Raw genomic sequence first — 25372 nt, 5'->3', positions numbered from 1 at the left:
AGCATAGAGTGGTACAGTATTCGTAGCATCGCAAAATTGTTCCAACCGGCTGAATCAAGTGAAATTTGCATTGACGGCTTTCGGCCACAGCATATTTAAAGGAATGGTTTTGTATAGGTACCGCGCTGCATTCCCTAGTTTCCTCTGCACATTACCGGGAATTATCTGCCCACTTTGTCTTTAAAATTTTCAAATTAATACTAGCAGTTCATAGAGCTGGTAAAGTATGTCAGTTTGAAATGAAACCAAAAATTGCTTTTAAATTTTATTTGACTGATCTAACAATTATGCCAGGGAGTTTCACTTTTTTTTATTTACTTTCTGCTTGCATTGGAAAATTGTACTGTATCATGGCCACTATGTACAGTTAGGCTATCTATGGCATAGACATTTTATATGCACAAATTTTTAGGTTGTACTGCAATCTTCTTCTTCAGTGCTTCCACTGCAGACTTCCAAAGATCATTCAAGCAGCAAATTTACTTTCATAATGACATATATATTACACAGTATAACCATGTTGCCCTCAAGGAAGGCATATACACACATACTGTACATGTATACTGTAGTACTGTACAATGTAATAGTGTGAATTATAATGTTCATTTTGTGCAGCACGTACATTACTACATACATGTCATACTTTATATACATACATGTACTGGCAATACGTGTAGACCTGCTGTACAGTATATGTCGGCCAAAATTTTAGCATCTCTGAACATTACCTTAATAGATACGTACGCCCTCTTTGTACAGTATTTGTCAAGTAGACGAGTATGAATATAATTGAAAGCAGAAGAAATGAAAAAAGTGAAAACTTGTTTTCATTAGTAGAATTTGTAAGTAACATTTCATTTATATCACAGTTTAAACCCTACCATATGGATGCTTTATAAAGTCCTGGGAGTGTAGCCACAAAATAACTATGAGCACAAATTCAGTATATCTGGTCTTTCATAGTTCAGTAAAACTGTAAATGTCTCCACTTTTCATCAGTGTACATGGATATAGGACTGTTAATTCACAGTTTCACACTGGCAGGAACAGGCATCAGTTGGGGATTAAAGTGGCTGTAATTGATTGATGTAAGGTGTGGTTTTATCAACCCTGACAGAATGTGTCTCACCATGCATGGATGAATGGAATAAAGACCATCTATGACCATGCTATGGTATTGTACAAGTTGATATATATGCACACTATACAGTTGTAATAGTAATGACTTTTATATTTGGTAAATTGAGTGAATGGTCTCATTGTAAGTTACAAGCAGACGTTCCCAGATTGTCTTAGCTCTGTATAAGTTTCCCTCTTGCTTTGTAAGCCTTGATATTAAGACCATCAATTAACATAAGTTTGCTCCAAATTTTCAATCAATTATACAACAAATTAAGTTAAAGGAACCCAAAAAAATTTGCAGGGCAGTAACCTCGCTGCATTGAAGAGACAGGAAATTTTATACCAAAAGAACACCGCAAGCTGTACAAATGCAGAAACTAAATCAGTTTTTATTACAAGCTCTTTTTATTCATAAACTATTATAAGCCAGATACTAAGTCATATCTATAAGATTAATATTGTTATATTTATCTTTGTTGTAATAATATATTTTTGGGGTATTATGTGGCTCTCAGTTTTCTATATATAGATTTGTATCATGTGAGACAGAAGTATAAAATAAATGTGCCCCAACTTAACTCAGTCATAACACACTTATAGACAGTGTAGTATATATACTTCTTGTGTAGATTCATAATATATTCACTGTAGACACCAACATTTTTACACATGTATACATCACAGGGATGAGAGTTTCTTTTGAAGTTTGCAAAGTGGTCTTTTTTACAATCATCTCTAAACTTTTTTCTGTGTTATTGCTTCATATTTTTAAATTATTTTATATTGCTTAATTCTTCTATCATTTTATATACTGTAGCTTCATTTTTTTTTATTGTCTGATTTTATATTTTATCAAGAGGCATAAAATTTGTGTATCCTGTAGAAACCTGATCAAAGTAGTGGACGTAATAAAATCACAGCTTTGTTTTATAGTCAATTTGCCATTAATTGCAGTATTATTTTATCGATAGCTTAATTACAGAGCCATAAAGTCATCAATTTTTTTTTAATATAACTTGCTATTAAAATATTAAAAATTGCATTAAAATGACATAACTTTGTTACCTATAGTATATAAGTGACAGGATTGAGTGAGCATCATACTAATATTATATGTTGTCAGTGTACTTGAACATACTTTAACATACATACCACATCTACACGGTGATTATAATCTCCAGTGGTTATAAACTGAAGATTTGAATATTTGATCAAGAATCTAGGTTTGTAACAGCACAATTGCAATGTCAGTATAAATGCAGTAGGATGTAATGTACTGTACAGTACTGCATAGTACTATATTGTTACAATATAGTACTAAATTGTAGGCTACTGTACTGTATGTACAGTACTGTATGTACTGTAATGTACTGTACTACAGCATATATACTGTACAGTACTGTACTGTTTTTACTGTACTGTATTGTATGTACCGTACAGTAACCCACTGTACTACACTGCATTATACTGTACAGTACATACAGTTCAGTACATTACAGTACAGTACAATATAGTACTGTACGTACTGTTTTGTATATACTGTACTGTACATACAGTATTTGTTCTTTGGAATCTTGATGACAAGATGAAGTCAGTTCCTCTATGAACCCCAAAAACACAACTGTGTGGATTTATGACACTCCCCTACATTTATTAAATTATACCTGTCTCTGGAATACCTTGAAAAGGTGTTAACAAGTCAGAGAAATTGTGAGGCTTGGCTGAGTGTTGTCAAAGGAGAAGGTTGCAGAGTGATAAATCTGGTACCATAATAATAATAATAATTTAAATAAAATAAAAAGACGAAAAAAAAAACATGCAGGATTATAGTTCACCGAAAACAGTGGGTTGGGTTGTTAGAATATATCTGTACTATAAATATACAGTATATCATCATCGTAGATGTCTTCAAATGGTTAATTGACCAACAGTTGTTTAGTAAAACCTTTAATAAACAGCTAAATTCATCAGCTTTCTACAGTGATGGGTATACTGTACTTATCTTGTTTTGATATTGGATTGTTTTCACGTTTGATTCATGTACCGTACATACTGATAAAATATGGTTTCTGACATTTTCTTTAAATCTTCAGCGGCTGAGCTGGGTATAAAACCTGTCACTGGCGTCGGCCGAACAACAGTGAAGAGGCCAATGGAAGAAGTGAGCCCCTTCAAGGTATGCATTAATATTACGTTTATATGTCGTGTTCAGTTTAAAGATGAATCGACTAGCCAAGTTTTCATATTTCTTCAATACTTGTAACCCATCCTACTGATCATTATTCAAAAATTTTTAGTCGATCAAATGACGAAATAAACCTTTTTTTTTAAATCTGCCATCTTGTGTAACTAAGGTAAATGTGAAAGTAATTAGTGAATTTGATTCTTCGCATTTCGTGCATAGACATATTTTCATATTACTTGCAAATAGCAAGTAGAAAAACAAGTTTCATTTTCTTTACTTTATTATTTGAACTAAATTTCCTTAAAAATGAAAAAAAAAAACAGCAGGTGCAGAAAGCAGACATGTATTACTAAATTGGTGTAAAAGGCTGAAAATTATGCCCCCCTTTTGGAATTGTAGCCCTCCTCCCCTCCTCTCCTTTAGAACTCTCCCCCAGGATGCAGCACTTGTCCCTCTGTTGAACCAAAGTGTTATTTGAACCCTGTACTTGTACAGTACAGTACAGTATCTCATTTCCATGTGCTTTGCATATTGTTTATATAGAGATCATGGCCCTCCATCATTGTGGCTAATCATGTTTCCAATTAATCGTGTTTTAATCATTTCCTGAGGGAGAGAGGATCTCACCTATCTAGTTTCTACCATTTCCTCTGAGCTAAAGGCTCAATACCACTTTGTCCTGTAAAACCCTTCCTTTATAGTTCATGTGATCATACCCTGTATAGTTTACACAAAGGAGTGCACCATCACAGGAATTTGGTACATTGCAGTTTTCGGGTTCAAGTTGAGACTTTCAAATGCAAATTTTGTCTTCTTATGGATCACAATTGGATCATAATTGTTTCGGGTTGCAGTGAATTATTTCATTCTTTCAAGTGGAAGGTTTAAGTATATTTCTCCTTGTAAACATCGGAATTGGTGAGTTCACAAAGTTTTTTGGGGAAACGTGGATTATTGAGTTGACGACCCATTGAATACAGTGATGGTTTAGCACAAAGTGGATTAGCAGACATATTGCGAAAGTGTGCCGTAATTTGCCATTTGATAATTGGCAGCAAAGATCAGTTTTTAGTACAGTGCCATTGAAGTTTTAAATTTAAAATTGATGTTGATCTATTCTTGAACTAACATTCTATCTATATAAGTACTGTAAGTTCCCACTCAAGTTGTCTGAGCCTGCACTTAAGTTTAAATATACTTCCATATGTTTTCAATTATGTTAAACAAAGTGAGAACAACATATATAATTTAAAATTGAAGTACCAGGGCCATGAGACAATATTTATGTACATTGTATATCCCTCCCCACCCCCCCCCCCCAGTAATGTTGCTTTGTGCTGCAAGAAATCATGTTAGTTGTATCCTTGCCAACGGAGGAAGTTGCTCATTGGAGCATTCAGCACTAGTAATTAAATGATTTGGACGTTGCCTGGCAACAAACAGCACAGTAGTTCAATTGGACACTTCAAAATTGACGTCAAGTGTTATTAAACCTGGAAACGTTAATTAGTGTTGACGGTGTGTACGAAACAATGATTGACACTCACCCCTTTAGTTTATCCACTCAGAGAGGTGTCATGGTGCTCATGTTGAATAGCAAATGCCTATAACAATTATTTAACATATATCACAAAGGGCTTGACATACAGTAGTTGTGAAGAGGCGCAAAGCATAAAATCACCTATGGTAGGCAATTTGATAGGGCCCCCAAAATATTAAAGAGCATTTAGGGTGCATAATTCTCAAACATACTTATTACACAATTTCTTGTTTTAATTTGTTACAATTTATCCAAAGAACAATGACTGAATACAGATAGAAATTTTAAGTAAAGTTCTGTCCAGCTGTTCTTGTGATGAACAGATTTGACTTTTTGATATCTTTTAGAGTCCTACACAAGAGCATTTAATAATATTTTTTGATCAACTGAACAATTGTGACGTAAATCGTTAGTGCACCTGAACAAATATGCAATTTGTAATTGTTACTAGGCCACTAACAGCACAAAAAAAGAAAAAAAGATTGCAACATTTTTGTGTCATGGGTAGGTTTATTAATATCAATTTATTTCTGCAAAGAATGAAAGACACTGATAGCAAATGACATCTTTGTGTTTGGTTGTTTGACCCCTGTAAACTACAGCTTACTGTACTTGGCAAGCTGCCAGAAAGGTCATTGTGAGGGGGTGTTATTTTATGTAAGCTTTGTTGTTCCTAGCTCTGTTACATTGCATCAAGAAACACTTCATTGGCCAAGAAGATATTTACATGAAAAAGTAACAAGTTTGATGTGTTTGAGCACTACACGTATGTCATTAATGTTTAACTACCGTGGTCAACCTATTTATTGCATTCCTAATCAGAGGATGTCACAGAGGTCACATGGATGGTTGAACCCTGACTAATTAATAGAATGATCCATTTTGAAGTATAGCACCGACCATGAAACATTATCAATTTATAAAACAATCGTTCACAAGATAATTGCTAACTGATATTGAGCAACAAGTGATTAAATTTATCATGTCCTGCTCCAAACATTGGGCATACATGTACAGTACACTATAGCTGCTATGCCATAGCATTTACCATGTGATTCATTTACATTCACTTCCCTATCTTTGATGTTGTGCTGTAAATAATAATATCCATCAGTGTTAATAATCATTTAATTTGACAGTTAACTGTCTCCCAGTGATCATGGACTTCTCATTATTTGTCACTTTCAAAGGGTAAGAAATTTGAGCATTGGTAGATACTTATTTTGAAGTGTTTGCAGCTTGAATCTTTTCATACAGTGGTTACCCCTTGTGCAGTCTACAGTCATGAATAATCTAGCTCAGTTTTATATTGTTTAACCAAAATTTCAGCCTTTTTAATTCAGTTTGTTAGTCAGTTTGTTAAAGACACATATCATCAACATTCACTATGTGCACAGTAAATTTCACAAGTTGAGATGGACTTTCTAAAGGCTTGTATCTCTTCCATCCCATCATAGCAAAGAAATGATGGGATATTATTAAAGTGGCACAGCTGCATGTCCATACTTTGAGTACAATTTCTACAGCTCTTAGGACATCAGCAGTTTGATTTTCTGATAACTCTGTCATGTTGGATCTGTCAGGCAAAGGAATGGCAACAAAATCTCTGAATTATTAATTTTTGGTCTCATGAAGAGTTGATACAGTCTTACAATCAATATGAGACAATAATTTCCTACTGAACCACAGTGTGCAAGATGTAACAGAGCATGCTCACTAGTAACAAAAACAGAAAAGGAGTACTCATCAAAATGTAAGTCTGTGCATGTAACTCCTCTCATAGCATGACATGAGCTTATTTAACTTACGAATCGATTCAGGATTTTGTTTTCTGTTCTTTTCTTTCTTCAATCTAGGGCAAAGAAGGCATCGTCCCGGCTAAGAAAGCTTTTCCAGCAAATACATGCCAAGTCTGTGGTAAGAAAGTCTACCTGGTGGAGAAAGTGGTTTCCAACAACAAACTGTACCATCGATCCTGCTTCAAATGCAAAAAATGTGGCGACTCTCTTCGACCCGGGGCTGCCAAGGTCGGTGTCGACCCCTCACAGATTGAATGTCAGCATCACCAGGATAAGATATGGAACCTAAGGACCAACATGGCGAGTCGAGTCACTGAACCAAAAGGGGAGAAAAACGACGGTCCTGGCTCCATATGGGAGTCGAGGGGAACACCATTGCAGCAGAAACAACTACCTTGGCAGAAGAACAAACAGATCACCACTGACGATAAAAGCAATAAGAAAACCGACGTCACAGCATCTCCGGTTAAAAAACCGCCCGTTCCTCAAAATCCACCATCCAAAGTGCTGCATCCCCATCTCAGCAGTCAGTCTAACGCCAGAGCTCAATTCTTCATCCCCGAACCCGCACCACCGCAACAGTCTAGCCCGGTGGATCCCGACAAAGGCAAGGATGCCAGACGAGAGGAGGAGAAGATGAAGAAGAGCTTGTTCACAACACTGGCTGGTGTAAGAGGTAGGGAGAAGAAGGAGGAAAAGAAGAAATTAAATGTAGAACAATCTACGGATGTGAAGAAAACCAAAGAAACACTTGTAGATGAGCCGACCAAGACCAAGGTTCCGTCTAAACCGACGGTTACTCCCGATAAGAAGAACGATGCCAAACCGAGTATTCCGAGTAGCAAACCATGGGAAGCTAAAACCGGTAAACACACACCGACGAGTGTTTCGCAAAGAATTGGAATGTTCTCACAAAATAACAACAAGAAGGAAGTTCCTAAGAGTGAGCCTCTTAAAAAGGACCCACCAATCAAAGAGAAAGAAGTGAAAAAGCCAGAGCCAAAGCCGGAGAAAACCGAGGAAGATAAGATCGCAGATAACAAACCCATCGTCCCCGGTAAAGGAGGTGTGCTAGCAATGATCAGCCGAATGGAAGAGGGAAACCAGGATGAACAGGTGAGTGGGGAGGCGGGTAATGGGGAGGTATTAGAGGGGAGCGAAGGAAGTAGTCAGGCGGGTGAGGAAATGCCGGAACTGGAGAAAAAGAAAGACTCAAGCGAAGAGGAGAAACAAGACACAGAGAAACTGGAGAAAAACAGTGAATCTGATGAAGCGAAATTAAACAACAGTTCTGATGTTCAGGAAAAAGGAGCAAAGGAGATAGTTAAGGAGAATGGAATAAGGGTGGCGGTAAAAGAGAATGGATTCAAAGAGTCTAAAGATGAAGAAGAGGAGGAGCTCGACCCAGATAACCCGTTCTTTGCTTCTGAAGATGAAGCAGAGGATGGCGTGGAGGAGAAAATGGAGACCGAGGTAACGGAAGACGATAGAGGGGATCTAAGTGAAATTGAAAAGAAGGATTTAACAGGGTTGAACCAACAGGGCCATGATGAAAGCATTAGGGTAGTGGTGGAGGAGGTCAAGGGGGATGAACATGGGAAATCAGAACGGGAGCAGGGTAAGGATGGGGATAGCATAGTGGTCAATAAAGGTGAAGTCATAGAGGATAAGGGTAGTACAGGAACCATAGAAGGGGAAGACAAAAGTGCAATTGAAAACACAAAGAGTGATATTGAGAAAGAAAGAACTTCTGATAAAGGTGCTACTACTGTAGAGGATCATAAAAGTGAAAGGTCTAAAGATTCAGATGACAATTACGATGATTCTTTGAATCCTTTCGGCTCTGACGATGACGAAGAGGATTCTTCAAGCGATAGTGACTCAGATTTGGGACCAAACAATCCTTTCGCAAACTCCGATGAAGATGAGGATGAGGACATCTACGATGAGAGCTTAAATCCTTTTGGCGACGATGACGACGATGACATGTCTGAAGATTCTAAAGTGAATCCCTTCACCGGGTCGCCTGTCTCCGATACTTCCTTTGAATTCTCCCCCAAATTAAAACCTCCCCGCCCTCCCCCTCCGAAGACCTCCATGACCAAGAAAGCCGTTCCAAAGTTTAAGACCAGAGAAGAAATCCTCCAGGAGATGCAGAGGGCACGAAATACGCTCAAGCAGAAGAAACGGAGAGCTCCTAACGTCCCTCCAGTTGCATCTCCGGGCAGCGATGGAACACCCTCGCCCTCGCCGGGCCAGAATGGAACGCCCTCGCCGGGCCAGAATGGAACGCCCTCGCCAGGCCAGGACAGACTAAAGGCCCCTCAGAGGTCTAGAAAGTCAAGAAGGGCGCCGCTGCCCCCCGGGATGGAAAATGGGAGCGTCCAGAAAAACGACAGCAACAGTCCACCGGTGCAAAGAAAGATAAGCCTAGATGTCACCCCAGATGGTAGCCCGGTCCCGTCAATAAGGAGAGCGAAGTCACCCAAGGTGGGTTTATGAAAACTTGCTCCTTGAACTTTTGCGATGACTCAGCATCTTTTCCACGTTTGTCTGCTCTAACATCCTCCCTTTGTATTGATAGTTTGGTGTCACAGGTTTTTTGTCTTTGTTCTGCACTGTTACTAACAAATTCACTTCCCTTTTTGTTTTGCTGCAATGATATACCGCTTTAATTTCTTTTCTATTATTTTTTTTTTTTTTTCTATAGCCTGTTTTATTCCCTTTTCTGAAAATTTTTCCGTTATATTAGACTATACATCCAATTAACCAAAAAGATACCTTGCATGTCATGAATGTATGTTTGCTCCCAAATATGCTAGGAAGAAATGGTCAGGTCTGATCCAACGTCAACTCTTCGTTGTTTTTCCATTTCCATTAGCGCATGTAATCCCGCACTGAAACACTTTACTGAATGTATTACTTAACCCTCTTTGTAACCTGGGAGGTATTTTGATAGAATGGGAACCTCAGGAAGACTTTTTTTTTGGACACTTCTAGCAATTTTTAAGCAGTCTATTAAAACTGATGGGGGTAATGCAGAAATTTGGGAGGGCGTGCCGAACATGACTTTCAAGAAGTTTTTATTTCTTTATTGACCTTTGACATGACATCAATAAACGACTATGAGAAAGTAGTTAGGATCTGCTCGCACCTGCATTTTGTTTTCTTTGTGCAATTAGCTAACATAAAATTGGCTGTGAAACAAGAGGTGAAAATGGAAAATGGCAAAAGATTAAAAAAATAGAATCACAATTTTGTACATTTTCCGCTGTTCGTGATCAGTCTTGTGGTGTGTTGCGTCTGTCGTTCGTCATGTATGATAATCGTTTGCTTGCGTTGGTTCCCGCTGGCTCCCAATTTTTTGCATGTTGCATTCTGTGTTGCATGTTGCTCTGTTGTGATCAGCATGTTGCACAATCGGGCTGCTGAGCATTCTCATGATTGCGTGAAGATTTCGGGATTCTCTTTTGGGACCTGCAGATGGGTTTCTGCACTGGCTGCTACCATACAAACTGGTTTTAGATTTGGTTTTAGTTTTTTCAATGCAGTCATGGTTAACCTGTATGTGCCATTGATTTCCTTCTATAGGAAATACCACTCTCATGCACCAAGCAGGTGAAGATTCACTGTCAACTTTAGTGTAAAAGGTTGCTATTACATGACACTATGTGAGATGATCATCGCTTCCCATTGGAGAAATTTGAATATGATTGTGGCATCATGTTTCTCTCCTTAAAACTGATATCAAATTATGATTTCAAAGAATACCTTCATTACTTCATAACTTCATTACCTCTTGCTATTACTTTGTCATTTAAATGTTTGCTCTTTTCCATTAAAAGAAAGGAGAAATAAACCATCATGTTTAAAAAAAAAATAGCTTTCCAGTTGTGTCAAAACAATAAAAAATTTGATGAAAAATATAACAATTATCAAACAGTTTAAATCTAAACCAAACTAAGGAAAGATAAATAGTGAAGCTTTAAATTGAGGTGTTTGCAAAAGTTGACTCAAACAGTGTGATGGCATGAAGCACATTTTGCATTCCCACAGTGTATGGTGGTATTTCCTGAAAGGGAAATTACAGTGTTTATTAGGTTGAATGAAGTTTTCCTTCTAACTTGAATATGAGATTCTGTGATGTGAATTTACTATATATCCAAGCTGTTCTGCTGAGTAACTAAGCAAAAACAAAAACCTGTGTTTATGGGTTATAAGATGAAAACTGCTGCGTTGCAAATATATGTTATTATCTGATATTTTCATGAACAAATGTTTATTTAGTCAAACAGCAGGATGTAGAATTTCATTTCCAGTGACAAGGCAATTTTTGGGCTTTTAATAATAAAAATGATATTTCAAATATAGATGTCCAGCAACTTGGCTCACTTAGAGCACTGGACAACTAATTATAAGGTCAATGAATTTACTTCCTGTCTTTATCAAAACTGTCACTCGTTTGTTCGCAATTTTCCACTCTCGCTTATAAAATTCTCAAGAGTTAACTAATACTGTCACTGGAATGAAACATTACTCTTCTTTTTCAAATCATTTTTGATGATCTTATAACAGTCCAAATAAAATACCAAGGTGTGTTATGAGTTAATATTTTAGAAAGAAGTTGGAACAAAAAGGTAAATGTCAGCATATTTGTAGTAGTTTGCTAGCTGCCGCCATTGCAGGAATGACAAAGCAGCTAAATGCATGTTTAATCACGAGAAAAGAAAAGAAAAAGGGAAATACTGCCTGCCTGATATTTAAAGGGATACTTCAGTCGCTGAAGTGATTCCCGTAACGAAATTTGTTGGAATTATTTAAGTGAGTAAGTGAGAGTTTAGCCAGTCAAGATAGGTCACATGAAGACAACCATATCTTAAGTTGAAACTGTCAAGATATTAAATTGAGCTTTCAATTAGCACTGTCACAATTTTGTTGTCCTTAAGGCCATTTTGTTGAATTGTCTACCATCTGAATTTCCCTTTAATATTATTGAAATATGTTGTAGTTACAGTTGCAATGTGGTTCTACCATTGAAAATGGTGACAAATTTGTGGCATGTTGCAATGAACCTTTAAGTTTACATTAACATTGTCTCTTATTAATACTGCTGCATTAGTTGTTAAATTATCTTTCACTTTAATCAGTAGTTAGTTGTTCTTTCTTACTATTAACATAATAGTCTGCTTCAGGAACCCAGTGGTAAGTTGATATTTGTTCCCGAGATTTTTAACCTATAAATCCTGTCATGTACATTGAATGGCATAGATGTGATTGGCTGTTCACAGGGATTTACAGTTTGTATTAAGACTTATTTCTGTTCTTCATCTACTTCATGAAATGTTTTTGTGGTGACATTAAGCTACTTTATGGGACTTAATAGTTACACTGCAACTGACTTATTATAATGAACTTGTTACATAGACTTGTTATATTCAAGGACTAGCAGTTGCATTGCTGAAGTTAGTTATGTAAACTTGTTAAAGGACTTTTAACACAACCATTGACAAGTTACATGAATGCATAATGTCCAAGGACGCAGTTTTACTGTTGACTAGTGATATAAATATTGTCTTTTTTGTCAAATTAATGTCCTTCGTAGTGCAATTTATAATTTGGGTATTTTTAATTTATGGTACAAAAAATATTAAAGCTACATTAATTAAGCAGTACTCCTGTACAAATGATAAGTTGTCAATGATAATTTTGGATCTTAATAATGAACAAGTGACCAAACCGATGGGAAAGAAAGAATGAAAGAAAGTTTTAGATTGCTTAGAACTGCCAAATGAAAGCAAAACCTAATTATCAGAACAATGTAAACTGTAGTTGTAGCTTAATGTTACTATCAATGTTGTTGGAGGCATTCAACCTGCCTTGTTTGAACACAGCTGTAAAGGTAATACTAACATAAAGACGACGCTCCATATCTTGCATTTCAGACATCTCGTCCAAGTTTTAAGCCTCCACCTCAGCCTGGATTCAAAATGTCTAAGAGGCGGGCTCCTGCTCCACCTCCCCAGAAGAGAGACGTGAGTAAATTTTCGTTATACCATTTTAGGCTCGTCTGCCTGCAGCTCTGCCCTTCCAACACCATGTAGAGCTGCTGCTGCAATGATTAAATACAATAGTACCATGTCACAGTGGGTAGGGTAAGACACTGTGTTAAATGTAGGATACTAGGGGATTGCAGTATCCTGCATCCGGGCTGTATAGGACATTATAATCCTATTTCGCTTGCAGTTTCACTCTGTTGGCATTTGCTATTGTGTATGGAGGTGACCTCTTTCATTTGATATTGATTCTGCCTTGATGAAGGAAATTTTGCAGTTGCAGCAGCTTTTCTGTTTAAAACGGTGCCTAAGTCCCTTTAAATGTCTTAGTTTGTTTTTAGGAGATGGAGATGGCATTTGTTGCTTGTGTTATCTTTATCTTATAAGAGTAGAGGGCTATGTTCGTTCGGATGGAACCAGAATGAAGTAATGTTAAATTCTTTGCTATTAAACTTGGCAGGTGAGGCAACACCATGTGACTCCAGAAGAAATCCAAAAGGAGATTGCGTTAATAGAAGAGAAGACCTCGCTGATGGTGAAGAAAGGCATCGAATTAGAAGACAGGCTGAGAGAAGAGATGAAGGGTGAGTCATAAAGTTACTTGAGCAAACAAACTGTGGAGCTGACATCTATGTATAAAACAAAGGCGGGAAAGATGAGGTAATGAAGCTTAATTACTAATTAAAGTGAAGGGTTCCATTTAGTTCTCTCTACATTTATCTGGCACTGTTAGCATTGTAGAACAAATGGCTATTCCATGGTGATGATATCATATTGTGATGCTGATATCATATTTTGGTGGTATGGTGATATATGTTAAAAGTGTTTTACTTGTATCATGCTGCCTGGAATTTAATGCTCTTGTCATGTGGGAAGAAGTAGTTCCCTTTCCATTCACGAACTACCTTTTAATCTGCTATCTCCTTGATTCTAGCAATGGTTATGATCCTGGGTAAACCTGTGTGGGTTGATGTATATAGGTAGTAATAAAGTTTGTTATTGTGATGTTATCCTAAACAGAAAGAGGCCTACTGTGTGAGTTATTTTGCTTTCAATAATCTGGTTGTATTTTCAACAAAGAGTCTCCCTCTCTCTCCACCCCCTTGATGTCTCCCCCTCCCCCCACCCCTGCCCTCCCAAGCCCCTCCAGTCTATACAAAATTATAGGTACTATAAAGTGAAGTACTATGAAGATGGATGTAATAAACATAGTGCAAACTTCAAAATAACTTGTTTGGTTTCCTTTGCAGATGATGCTTCCGAGGAAAGCGAAGAGTTACTCATGGAATGGTTTGAAGTGGTCAACGAGAAGAATCAACTGGTCAGAAGAGAAGGAGAACTTGTAGCTCAGTGAGAATAATAAGCCCTTTAAAATTTAATAAATATAAACTTAACTGGTACAGCAATATTCATTTGTCTTAGCTTTGTTGTTTTTTCCCTGGTTTTATGGAATAATTGGTAAAATCCTATACTTCTACGTTTACATAGCAAGCTGGGGTGGACTGACCGGTTGGGCATTGCCTAACAGCCTAAAGTAGTATGGGACCAATACCTTCCATTGATTCTGAAGCAGTTTCAATATATATTATGCTAGAATACAAGTTATTGTCTCATTTATTTGTGGGCCTTATCCACGAGAAAGTTTGTATTCAGAAGCCGGCTGAATCGCAAAAGTTTTCTTAGGAGTGGGATCAACTGTATTGTCACCTTTGTTACTGCTGACTATTGTCAGGAATGGTTGTGTAGGTTGAGGGGGGGGGGGGGTGGGGGCAGGGGAGGAGGAAAGCTTTGACTATTTTTAAACCCAGATCACCATTAGTCATGGTATGTAGTACAAATGTGACATGTTCTTGTGTTTGCATCTCTTCAACTCACCTGGAACTAGAACATGCACAAATGCAGGTTTGTCACATACAAATGGAACAAAATAAAAGTGATAAAACTGTGACCGTATATATTGTTTTGTTAGAGCTCAGATTCAAGACCTAGAAATCCAACATGCCGAAGTTGAATACGAGATGCGTTGCCTGATGCACAAACAGGAGCACGAGAAGACAGATAAAGATAACGAAAAGGAGGAGCAACTCCTGGAGTTGTTGATCGGCCTGGTCCAGCAGCGGAGCACCATCGTGGACCGGTTAGAGGAGGACCGGATACGAGAGCAGGAGGAAGATGAAACCATACGTAACATGATGCAGATGAAGGGTGAGTGTTCTTCTAATATCGTAGTTCACAGTCGCTGTTGTCAGTAGGCTCTGTATCGGTGTCTTTGTTTTACAAAGCTCGTTAATTTAACCAAAAAAAATTAAAGCCTCTATGCTGAGAGGGATTTGGAATTATTTGCATTTGATTTTTTGTGTTTGAGTCTTCTTCAATACTCATCTGTATCTTCACTATATATCTTTGGTGCGTTTTGTTTTGCGGGGTTGGTTATGTTAAAATATAACAGACAACAATGTCTCGCGTTATGTATCAATGCAGCGACTGTGTGTTGTCGGACGGTGTGACTGACAATAATGTGCTGTCCTGGTAAGGCTATGTTACAAATTACTTCTGTTGCTAGAAACAGATCATTTTGGTGCTTAAAGGAAGAGAGTTTTAATTGTTGATATTACATGCCATGCAATCTTTTAACATTTTTTCAAATAAAATGCCCAAGTGATGATACAAATTAGGGGTTAGGGTGGGGGGGGGGTGTAGGTAGAGGGCTGGGGCAAATGTGCAAGAGCATATATGCTTAGAATGCAGTGCAAAGAATATTAATATTGCAATAAAGTATTGAACAGTGGCAAGATATATGACAGACTGGGTAAGTAAAATACTGCAATAAGTGCAATAATATCATTCATCGAGATATATATACAATTTTGAAAATTTGGTAACCTGTTAACTTTTATTAAGTTTGCAATAAGTCAATATAAAATAACAAGTTCCTTTTCTGTTTTTCTTCAACATTATATATTCAATTTTTTTTTATTTGCTCATATTTACATGATATTTGAGCTTCAATCTCAGCTTAATGAGTTTCTTTTAAACTAATGAACAGGATAATTATTCATGTTTTTCTTTTTGTTTTTTCTTGTACTACTTATTGCTAGAAATACCGCCGTGTTTAAAGTGAGTCTTGGAACCGTGGGGCTATGAGATCGGTTTACAGTATGTTTCATGAAAAGCATGCACTCTTTGGCAGATAAAAACCGCTCTCATATGCTCCAGCACGATTGATACCATTTATAATATTTATTACGTCTAAACAAATTAACTCGCAAATGCAATTCACTGTCGAAGTAATGATTGTCTGGAAAAATAAAAAACTGGAGAGAAGCTTCTCCTACCTGACAAAGGAAGACTGTTGTTGATGACGTTTTGCTAGTGTCATACCTCATAATTAATTAGTCAACACAGTTCCTGATTTTCAAGATAGTTTACAGGATATGTCAAATGTCTGGAATCCTCTGTTCAAAGCTGTTAAGAGCAAGTGCTGAGGAAGGCTTCCCTTCGCTCAAGATTCCTTGCTCCTCCCCATCCCTTTCGCCTCCCCCTTAATTTTGCTTCCTGCGACCCTACCCTCTCCCCCCATTTTTTTGCCTTGTCAGTCACTTCCAGACTAGTCTAAGCTCAACTTTACCTCCAATTTGATTTCATTAGCACTGACAAATAGAACATGACAATAGTATGTTGCTATCACAACCAAAAACCGAGCAATGCCCTAAAGTCCCTTTCCTTCAATTTACAGAACACATCTCCTCAGTAATTGAACACACTACAGTTCAGTGTCACACAAACATATTAGAAACCCATTCCAATTGTTCAATTCCATATTTAACAAGTTGTTTGCTTCATTTGGGAACACTTAATGTAAGTGAGCCTTACATTAGGTAACAGATGGTCTATGCAGCACAGTGTACTCTCGACCGTAGCATGTTTGATATTTTAATGTCAATCGAATCTGCTCGGCTGCATCCGAATATTACTTTGACAGTGAACTGTGTACTTAGAACAACTTTTTACTCATGTTCTGTTTTGCAAATTGCACTCACTGAAAAAAAAAATATTTGAATTTAGATTATCTCTTTTGCAACTTATAGTAATGAAACCGTTTGAGAACCAGCTGTTTGGAAGAACGGTTTTGTGTTGCTGTCGTTTTTTTTAATCGATGCTGCAGGCACAAGGAATCATTGTGGTCTTAATAGTGTTGTGTGTGTTTGTGGGGGGGGGGGGTGGGGACCGGTGCGGGTATGTGATGTCCTTTCAAACAAAATATCTAAAGAAGTGCAGTTTGGTTGTTGAACTTCGTATTTGGTATGTAGAACCCAACTTGGTGAGTATAAGAACCCTATTGTAATTGGTGGAGACCAGAGGTCACTGGAGGTCAGCAGATGTCGAAGTATGAAAATCTCGTAAACTCAAAATGTGTAGCTTGGTTGAACGTCATAAATGGTATGTAGATCTCCCTTGATTAGTGCAAGAATTGTAACAAGTTTGGTGCAGGTTTGAGGTCATTTGATGTCACCATTTATCTAATTTGAAAACCTGATAAACATGGTAGTAGTTACTCTTGTTAGCTTGAATAGACTCGGATTGTACATCTATCTCAGTTAGCATGAAAATTTTGTCAGGGAAAAATTCAAAAGTGAAGTTGAAATGAATATAGTTGTTTGTTTGTATGCAGATACACTTTAGTTGGTACAAGAAGCCTATTGTTTTGGGTTTTTCTATTTTTTGGTTGTGGAGGTCAATAGATGTAGGAGGAATACCTTGGCAATGCAATAACTTGAAAAGGAAAGCTTGAATGAAAAATACAGCTCAAGAACATACCACAGTCTGTATTGAAAAAAAAGGGTACAAATGGTGCTTTGTTCTTTGTGTTGTACTTGTTAAGAATAGAACTGCTGAATGTTAGTGACCATTATGAACAGCTATATAGTTACATATGGCTTGATTTAGCATCTAGCATAATCCAGGATCATGATAAAACATGTCCGTAATCCAGGTTACACTCCTAAGTTCTGTGCCCAATGTCGCTAGCCAGCTGAAATGTTGGGTCATTCTTAGATAACTTTTACGCTTTATGTACAATTTAAACCTCTTTTATGATGCAGTAGCATTATGTTTTAAGCCTTTTTGTTAATCTCATATTTATTTCTATTTTTGTTATTGTAGAAATTCATTTTAATCTATTGTTTATTACATCATTAACATACTATTAATATCTTTTCATCCACATGCTTCATAGATTAAAAAACACTAACCATTATTCCACATTCAGTAGGATTCCATTACCATGTAGCTTGATTAAGTTCCAGTAATAAAATTTTCATGATATCTTTCAAAGTTTTATTTCTAATAAGGTTTGAATCCCATTCTAGCCAAAAAATTGTCTTTCCCACTTTTTCAGTTTGTTTCAATATTTGCCCAGTCATTTTTCCATTGTTCATATTCATATTTTTGTTTTATTTGGTAATGAAAGTAATTTTAAGCAAACAGAGTATTTGTGTAAAGAAATTGTATTGACGCATTGTGACCAATCTTTACTATTTCAAAAGTTGTTATCCAAGATTCGGCAGTGAACGTATGAGAAATGTTATTTAGTCTGTTCAAGTAGATTGTAGTAACAAATTCATCGTTAGCAAGGGCTGTTTTTATCTTACTTTACATACTTTGATACAACTGTGACCTTATACATCATAGCTTGTCAATGAATTTTCTATGACAGGCCAAAAAAATGCTTCGGTCCTTTGGAGTAATTCTCTGTTTGAAAATAAGACTTTATCTTGTTCATGGAAATAGATAAGTCAAAGGAAGGAAAGAAAACACAGAACAGATGTCAATGTAATATAGTTTGAGCTTTTTCAGAATATGCCACATGAGCTCCTTAACATTGTCCATAGAGTACTTGAAAGTTCCAAATAGTTATGAACATACTGCCCTCTATTGGGATTTCACTCTCAAGCTTCCGAGATTAACTTAAACAGTTTCTCTTCTACTTTCAAGCAGAGGTATACATTTTGAAAATTGATGCATTAATTGTGCAGTAACTTCTACAGTGCAAGATTTGTCACAAGTGGATACTTCTTTTTCCCCTTCTCCCCCCCTCCTGTCCCCTCTCTTCCATCCCACATCCCTTCCCTTCCCATCCAATTCCTATTTCCTTTTCTTACTTCAAGTACACTTTGTGTTTTGAACATAACTTGTGTAAACATACACTATATACAGATCTTAATACTGCGATGTAAGATATTCACAAGTGGAGTCTCCCTCTCCTATCCTCTTCCACCACCCCCCCATCCCACCCTTTCACTGGCTCTCTCTCCCTCCCCACCATCCCACCCTCTCACTGGCCTCCTCCCCCCATCCCACCCTCTCACTGGCCCTCTCCTCCCCCATCCCACCCTCTCACTGGTCCTCCCTTTTACCTCCTGCCTCTTGTTCCTTTGTCATCAATGGCTCTATCCATTCATGGTGGTCATTCTCCGTTAACCATTTCTCTCTTCAATTGGCATCTTTCCTCCTACAGGTTGGAGCGTCGAGTATCAAAAAAAGATTGTTAAGGACCAAGTTATGCCAGATGCATAAGGCCAAGTTTGTATTTGTTTAATACAGAGTCACCATAGAATCGAACTCTTTAACCGATCATCTCATGCGTTCATTTATTATTTCATTGTAGCTGTTAGAGGGAAAGTTATATATCATCCATGATTAATCATTAACGGGTTTCGTTTATTACTTTCTACATTAAATGTTTATGTTGGATTCGGAGGCATGTTCTTGGAGATTTTAACACAAAAGGCATAATTTTACTTAAAAGAGAAGCTTGATGGGACTTTCCTGTAGTTGGACAGTGTTTATTGCCTTGGAAGGATTGTGAATTTGAATCATTGCGAACGCAACAGTCAATAAAATGAAATAATGTTTTTTTTCTATTGTCCTAGATTCATGTTATTTACAATACAGCTTTGCTAACTAATATATAGTTAATTTAAAATGTTCTGGGCATGAAATTTTCCAGGCATGAAGGTTAGAAAACCAGATGGTATTTATAATATCGTATAGTAAAATCAGAGTTTGTGAAAAGTTACGGTTGGGTCAACTGGAGTCACTGCATATTACTAAAATGGTGTAAAGTGGACCATTTTGCAGTATGAAATTTCTCTCCCTTTATATAATTTTGTTTAAAAAAATTTGGGGGTGGGGGATTGTTTTAATTTAGTAGATGTTGACTATTGGCAAAAACATGCTTACCTTTCCTGTGCAAAATAATGTGTATAAATAATCTGACTGAAGAAACCCTAGGTTTTAATTTTTGGGGAAAGTTGAGTTTTTTTTGGGGGGAGGGGGTATGCATTTCTACCATGCAGTTAAGTAGTTTGTAGATTCAAAACATCATTCATTTACTACATCTTTCATGTTTCATCCACCAAGGACTCATCATTTAATAGGGATGTAATTTGTCCTTCCAAACAGCACCAGAAAGTCTGCATCGATTATTAGAATACGTTCATCCCATTTCTTTATTTATTCCGGAGGGCGTCTTGTCAGTTATGACAGTTATAATATTCCATTCGGTATTTAAAATCCTCTGGGAGAGATCAGCTAGCATCATGGTAGATGAGATGGGTTAGTCACTGAGGGTTTGAGTTCTTTACTTTCTTCTTCTTCCGTAAACTGTTTGAAACACATGGAAAGATATCTGGAGTTCATATATTATCTCCAGTGTCTACTTTGAAAGTGTAAACCAATACAACAGTCTTTATACATCGGTCGTTATGATAGACTGTGTCGATAAAACTCCCTCCCCTATCCCTTGTCATTAAAATTCACATCGCATTAGACTGATGAAAGCAAACAGTCTTCTGAAGAACAGCTTTGAACACAGGGATCAGTTTCCTCCTATGGATCTCGTATGCTGGCCTTTTCCCCAGACTCCATCCTCATTAAACCTTATAATTTCTTAGCAAGGGTCACGTTTATAACATAAAATAGTCACATAGTAGTAAATCATATACAGGACAACATATTTACTGTTACTCACAGAAGTCCCACTTGACCAATGGCCTCTTATGGTATCCTCTTCCTGTCGTACAATATGTCCGCATATCTTATATGGAAGACTTCACCTTTCTGAATATTGCACACTATTCACGGTACTTTACAGTTTTAACATTGTGTAGCCGAAGATTATTGAGTGTAAACAAACTATTATAATTTTTTTTTTTTTTTTAAAAACATATTTTAGATGTACCTGTACACCTAATGTTTGCATTCACATAATAGAATGAAGAGTGTAAGGCTATTATTTTTTCTCCATAATTATTATGATTATTTTTTTTTTTTTTTGTGGGATGGAAGGAAGCATGAAATGTGTCGTTGAATCATCAAAGGTTAAAGGTTAAATCTGTGATGTCTGTTACAAGCATGCTCTTACAGTCCAAACAATGGTGTAGTGTCATTTGGTCATAGTGGACGGCCAAAGTCATGTTTCTGAATCACATATTGCTGATGTGGGATTAGTCAAATCTGTTTGATCATGAGAGTCAAACTAAGCTGCTTATCTTAATCCTTTCTAAGAAATTGATTTCTTTGTCTTCTTTGTGCATTTTTCGAAAAAAAGTACCAAGCAATTAGGCGCATTATTTCATCAAGCCTACCTATATCCATAAAATTTTACTCTGTGCTTTAAATGGAACTAAGATAAACACACCCCATGAAGGAGCCACGCCAAAAGGAAAAATTGCAAAAGTAACAGATGCCAATAATTGTTCTGTTATAATGTGAGATCTGATGGAAGTTGTGTCAAGTAAAGTGACTTAATCTAATCATGCAATGGTAGTTGTACCTTGGAGCAGGGACACAAACCACCATTTTGTACTGAAGGTGGAATGGCAGGGGGGGGGGGGGACTGAGTGAGGGCCTAAGATATTATGTCTTCCAAGAGAATGTTTCCCTTACATTCACAAGTTTGTAGCAGATTTTTCACGATTAGGTGATGAATGTATTGGATGTTATGGGTTCATACATAAACTTGCATGTGTGGTTGAATTTGTATAGAAATCTACATTGGGTGGTTGAACATGTACAGACAACTACATTGGATGGTTCAATTTGTACAGAAAACCGTATTGACATGAGTGGTCGAATTCATATAGCAAATGACATTGGTGGTTGAATATGTATAGTTAACTACATGGGTGGTTGAATTTGTATAGAAAACTACCTGTACATGGGTGCATGGTTGAACCTGTGCATAAGACTTCATAGGTGATTGAGGTCGTACAGAAATCTACATTGGGTGGCTGAACTTGTACAGAAGACTACATGGTTGCATGGTTGAACTTGTACAGAGAAGTACAAAGGTGGTTGAAAACAGTGCTGGGTACTACATTGAAAATCCAGGCTTAATGTGGTAATCATTCTTCCTACCTACATTTTGTGTTTGATGAGTGCGGTATTCAGCAGTATCACTGTTTCAGCATGGTCTTACTTTTATCGTATATCTCGAAAGGACAGTAATGCATATTATCCTTTAAATTAATATTGTATTATATAACACTATAACAACAGCAATTTCTCTATCTTTTTCAATTTCCTGTAAATGTGTTGTTTTTTTGTTTTTTTTTATAATTTTGAAATTCACATTTAAAGAACCAAATTTTGAAAATATTATGATTATTCTATTCCTCACAGACAAACTCTTACAGAAGCCTCATAAACTGAGTAAGATGAAGTATGTTTTACTTTTGCAAAATACCTGCTTGCTAAAAAAAAAACAATTGCAATTTCATCCCAAGAATATTGCTTTGCTTTAAAAGTATCAGAAGTTTTAGAAGGAAAGATGTCAAAGTTGCTACAGGTAAAATAGGTTCCATTTTACTTTTCCTCTGTTCTAATAAAGGCTACTGTATGACTTCATGGAGTAGCCAAGGTGCAGGTTATCAGAGTCTGAAACTAGGACCTGATGTTTAACATGTTAACAGCAGTAGCTCTGTAGCTGTAATCTTAGATAGTTACCCATAGAGACTTAAATTGAGGAGGTGTGGGGTTCAAGCCCATTATCAGAGTCTGAAACTAGGACCTGCTGTTTAACATGTTAACAGTAGCTTTGTAGCTGTTATCTTAGATAGTTACCCATAGAGACTTAAATATTATAAGCATCTTTTATCATGATAATTAAATAAAAGTTAATTTAGTATAAACAGTAGCAGTTGTTACTGCATGTGGTAGTAGTAGTAGTTAGCCACTAGAGTGGTGAGTGGCTTTACTAACTGTTAATATGGTAATATTTAATCATGCACAGAGTTGGTATACTTTTCCTCATATCAAAGTACTTGGGAGTGTCACTTTGTGGTTTAATTATCAAAGTTCACTCCATCTATACCTTTACCGTCAGCGTCTTGCTATTGCCGTAGAGACCAGATTCAGTGTATCAAGAAAGTCAACTCAGGCCACTGATTATCATGAAGTCATTAATTTGCTTTTCTTATGACGTTGACTCAAGCAGGATTGTCGCCCTATGTGCTTGCTGTACTTTGCAAACATTCCTGTGACATACTATAGACCACCTTTCATTCAGTCAATAACTGTAAATTACCCCAGAAAGACTTTATTTCATACATTATCTTTCAACATCATCTCTTGCCTCATAATTGCTCTATTTTTTTCAAAATAATTTTTTCTCGAAGTACAGTACATGTATGCATCAAGCATGGAAAGGAAATCATCTTTTTGTCTAGAAGAGTATGAAAAGTTATTTCCCAGTCCAGTTGGATATTATTTTGTTACACCCTCCCCCATCCCTTGGACTCTTCTCCCTCCCCTAATAACAATGCTGGTACATCAAATTACCATTCAGAAAATTAACTTCCATACATCAAACTTGTTTTATTTCCTGTTATACAATATGTGCAATAAATGCACCCCAATCATAACTATTGTACAGTATATTATATTGTAATGTCACACACATTGAAGACTAAATTATATCTGTAATTCTGCATCTATATTTTCAATTTCATTTCATAACATAACATCCCTTATATCTTTCTCCGAGCATCATAAGAAAGCAAATAATGCTGCTTCAGGACAGCCACTCATTCTTTCAGCTAGTTTTGATTGTCATCTCATTGTGTATAAATGATTTCATGAATGAGGTTATGCTAGACAGTAATGAGTAAACTTACAGTCCTAGTTTGGGCTGCATCTTTCCTATTTGTATGGAAGGATTGTCGGAGGAATATGGACCAGTCCAAACTGTCTGAAAACACTGATGGCAAGTTGCCTTAATTATTTTAAACACCTCTGCATCAGACTAGGGTTAAATGAGTTTAAACCCCTCTGCATCAGGCTAAGGTTAAATTAGTTTAAACCCCTCTGCATCAGACTAGGGTTGACTGAGTTTAAACCCCTCTGCATCAGACTAGGGTTGACTGAGTTTAAACCCCTCTGCATCAGACTAAAGTTAAATGAGTTTAAACCCCTCTGCATCAGGCTAAGGTTAAATTAGTTTAAACCCCTCTGCATCAGACTAGGGTTGACTGAGTTTAAACACCTCTGCATCAGACTAGGGTTGACTGAGTTTAAAGCCCTCTGCATCAGACTACTGTAGGGTTGACTGAGTTTAGACCCTTCTGCATCAAATTAGGGTTGACTGAGTTTAGACCCCTCTGTATCAGACTTGGGTTAAATGAGTTTAAACCCCTCTGCATCAGGCTAAGGTTAAATTAGTTTAAACCCCTCTGCATCAGACTAGGGTTGACTGAGTTTAAACACCTCTGCATCAGACTAGGGTTGACTGAGTTTAAAGCCCTCTGCATCAGACTACTGTAGGGTTGACTGAGTTTAGACCCTTCTGCATCAAATTAGGGTTGACTGAGTTTAGACCCCTCTGTATCAGACTTGGGTTGACTGAAACAGGTCACAGTAAATATTCTCTACATGTTTGCTTCCTTATTTTTCGCCATCTTATGTAGTAAGCAACAGTTCATTTTTTACCAATGGGAATGTAAGTCAGGTCGACTTGATCGGATTTTCACATGATTGCTTTGTTTCATAAGGCAAGCATGTATCTATGCTGCTTTATGGGTATTTGCCGGTTTTGGTGAAATCAAAGTCAATGAATGATTTTCCTCCCGGTGACAATCTGGTTAAGTAATGAAGGTCCCAAGTGAATGAATCATTGATAGATAATTCATAAAACAATTCTGATATATTCTGTGATATGAGATTAAAAAGAAATGGAAGTGAACAGTACAAAGTGTATGCATTGTTCACTTAATAGTTTCAGAAACTTTTGATGCTTTTAGAAGGATGAGGCCTTGTCAAGTTTCATTCATTCTCTGAGAACAGAATGGTTATGTCCGTCTAGCTTAATTGGTCAGTTCGTTTGACCATCCGAAATAATTTTTTTGACATGACGTTTTGGGGTGGGAGGGGGGAGGGATGAGGTTGGCAAATGGAGGGGTGAAACACTGAATGGTGAGTACTCATGAAAAAAAGTTAAAAATCTCATGAGTTAAGTTCATTTTCTTTTCTGCTCAGAAATATGCTCCTTTTTTTTCCTTTTTATTAAATCAATCTTATAAAAGTGTTCAGTGCATGACGTAAAGTTTTTCAGCATTCAGTTTATATATTTGTGCATTTTGAAGTGAACTCCTCCCGTGTTTAGCATCGTGGATAT

The 25372-nt window shown here is 36.9% G+C and overlaps 1 protein-coding gene across 24 annotated transcripts in view; it reads left to right on the top strand.

The window, feature by feature from the left end:
* LOC139960138 (MICAL-like protein 1) overlaps positions 1-25372 on the top strand; it is a 45186-nt gene that overhangs the window by 11051 nt on the left and 8763 nt on the right. For 4 of the 24 annotated variants that reach the window (XR_011790381.1, XM_071958265.1, XM_071958264.1 and 1 more), the window contains 7 exons: positions 3216-3298; positions 6704-7762; positions 12589-12678; positions 13160-13283; positions 13950-14049; positions 14669-14904; positions 22384-22413. Coding sequence is in view for 16 of the 24 variants with exons in the window: in XM_071958265.1 (XP_071814366.1) it covers positions 3216-3298; positions 6704-7762; positions 12589-12678; positions 13160-13283; positions 13950-14049; positions 14669-14904; positions 22384-22413 (1722 nt within the window). In the remaining 8 variants the exon portion in view is untranslated. Of the gene's footprint in view, positions 1-3215; positions 3299-6703; positions 7763-12588; positions 12679-13159; positions 13284-13949; positions 14050-14668; positions 14905-15797; positions 15856-19216; positions 19282-22383; positions 22424-25372 lie in introns of all 24 variants that reach the window. The other 20 variants (XR_011790386.1, XR_011790384.1, XR_011790383.1 and 17 more) reach the window with 12 other exon arrangements.

Source organism: Apostichopus japonicus, chromosome 19 (genome assembly GCF_037975245.1).
Source record: "Apostichopus japonicus isolate 1M-3 chromosome 19, ASM3797524v1, whole genome shotgun sequence".
NCBI lineage: Eukaryota > Metazoa > Echinodermata > Holothuroidea > Aspidochirotida > Stichopodidae > Apostichopus > Apostichopus japonicus.
The sequence above is the reverse complement of the archived record's forward strand: the minus strand, read 5'-3'. Positions and strand labels throughout refer to the sequence as shown.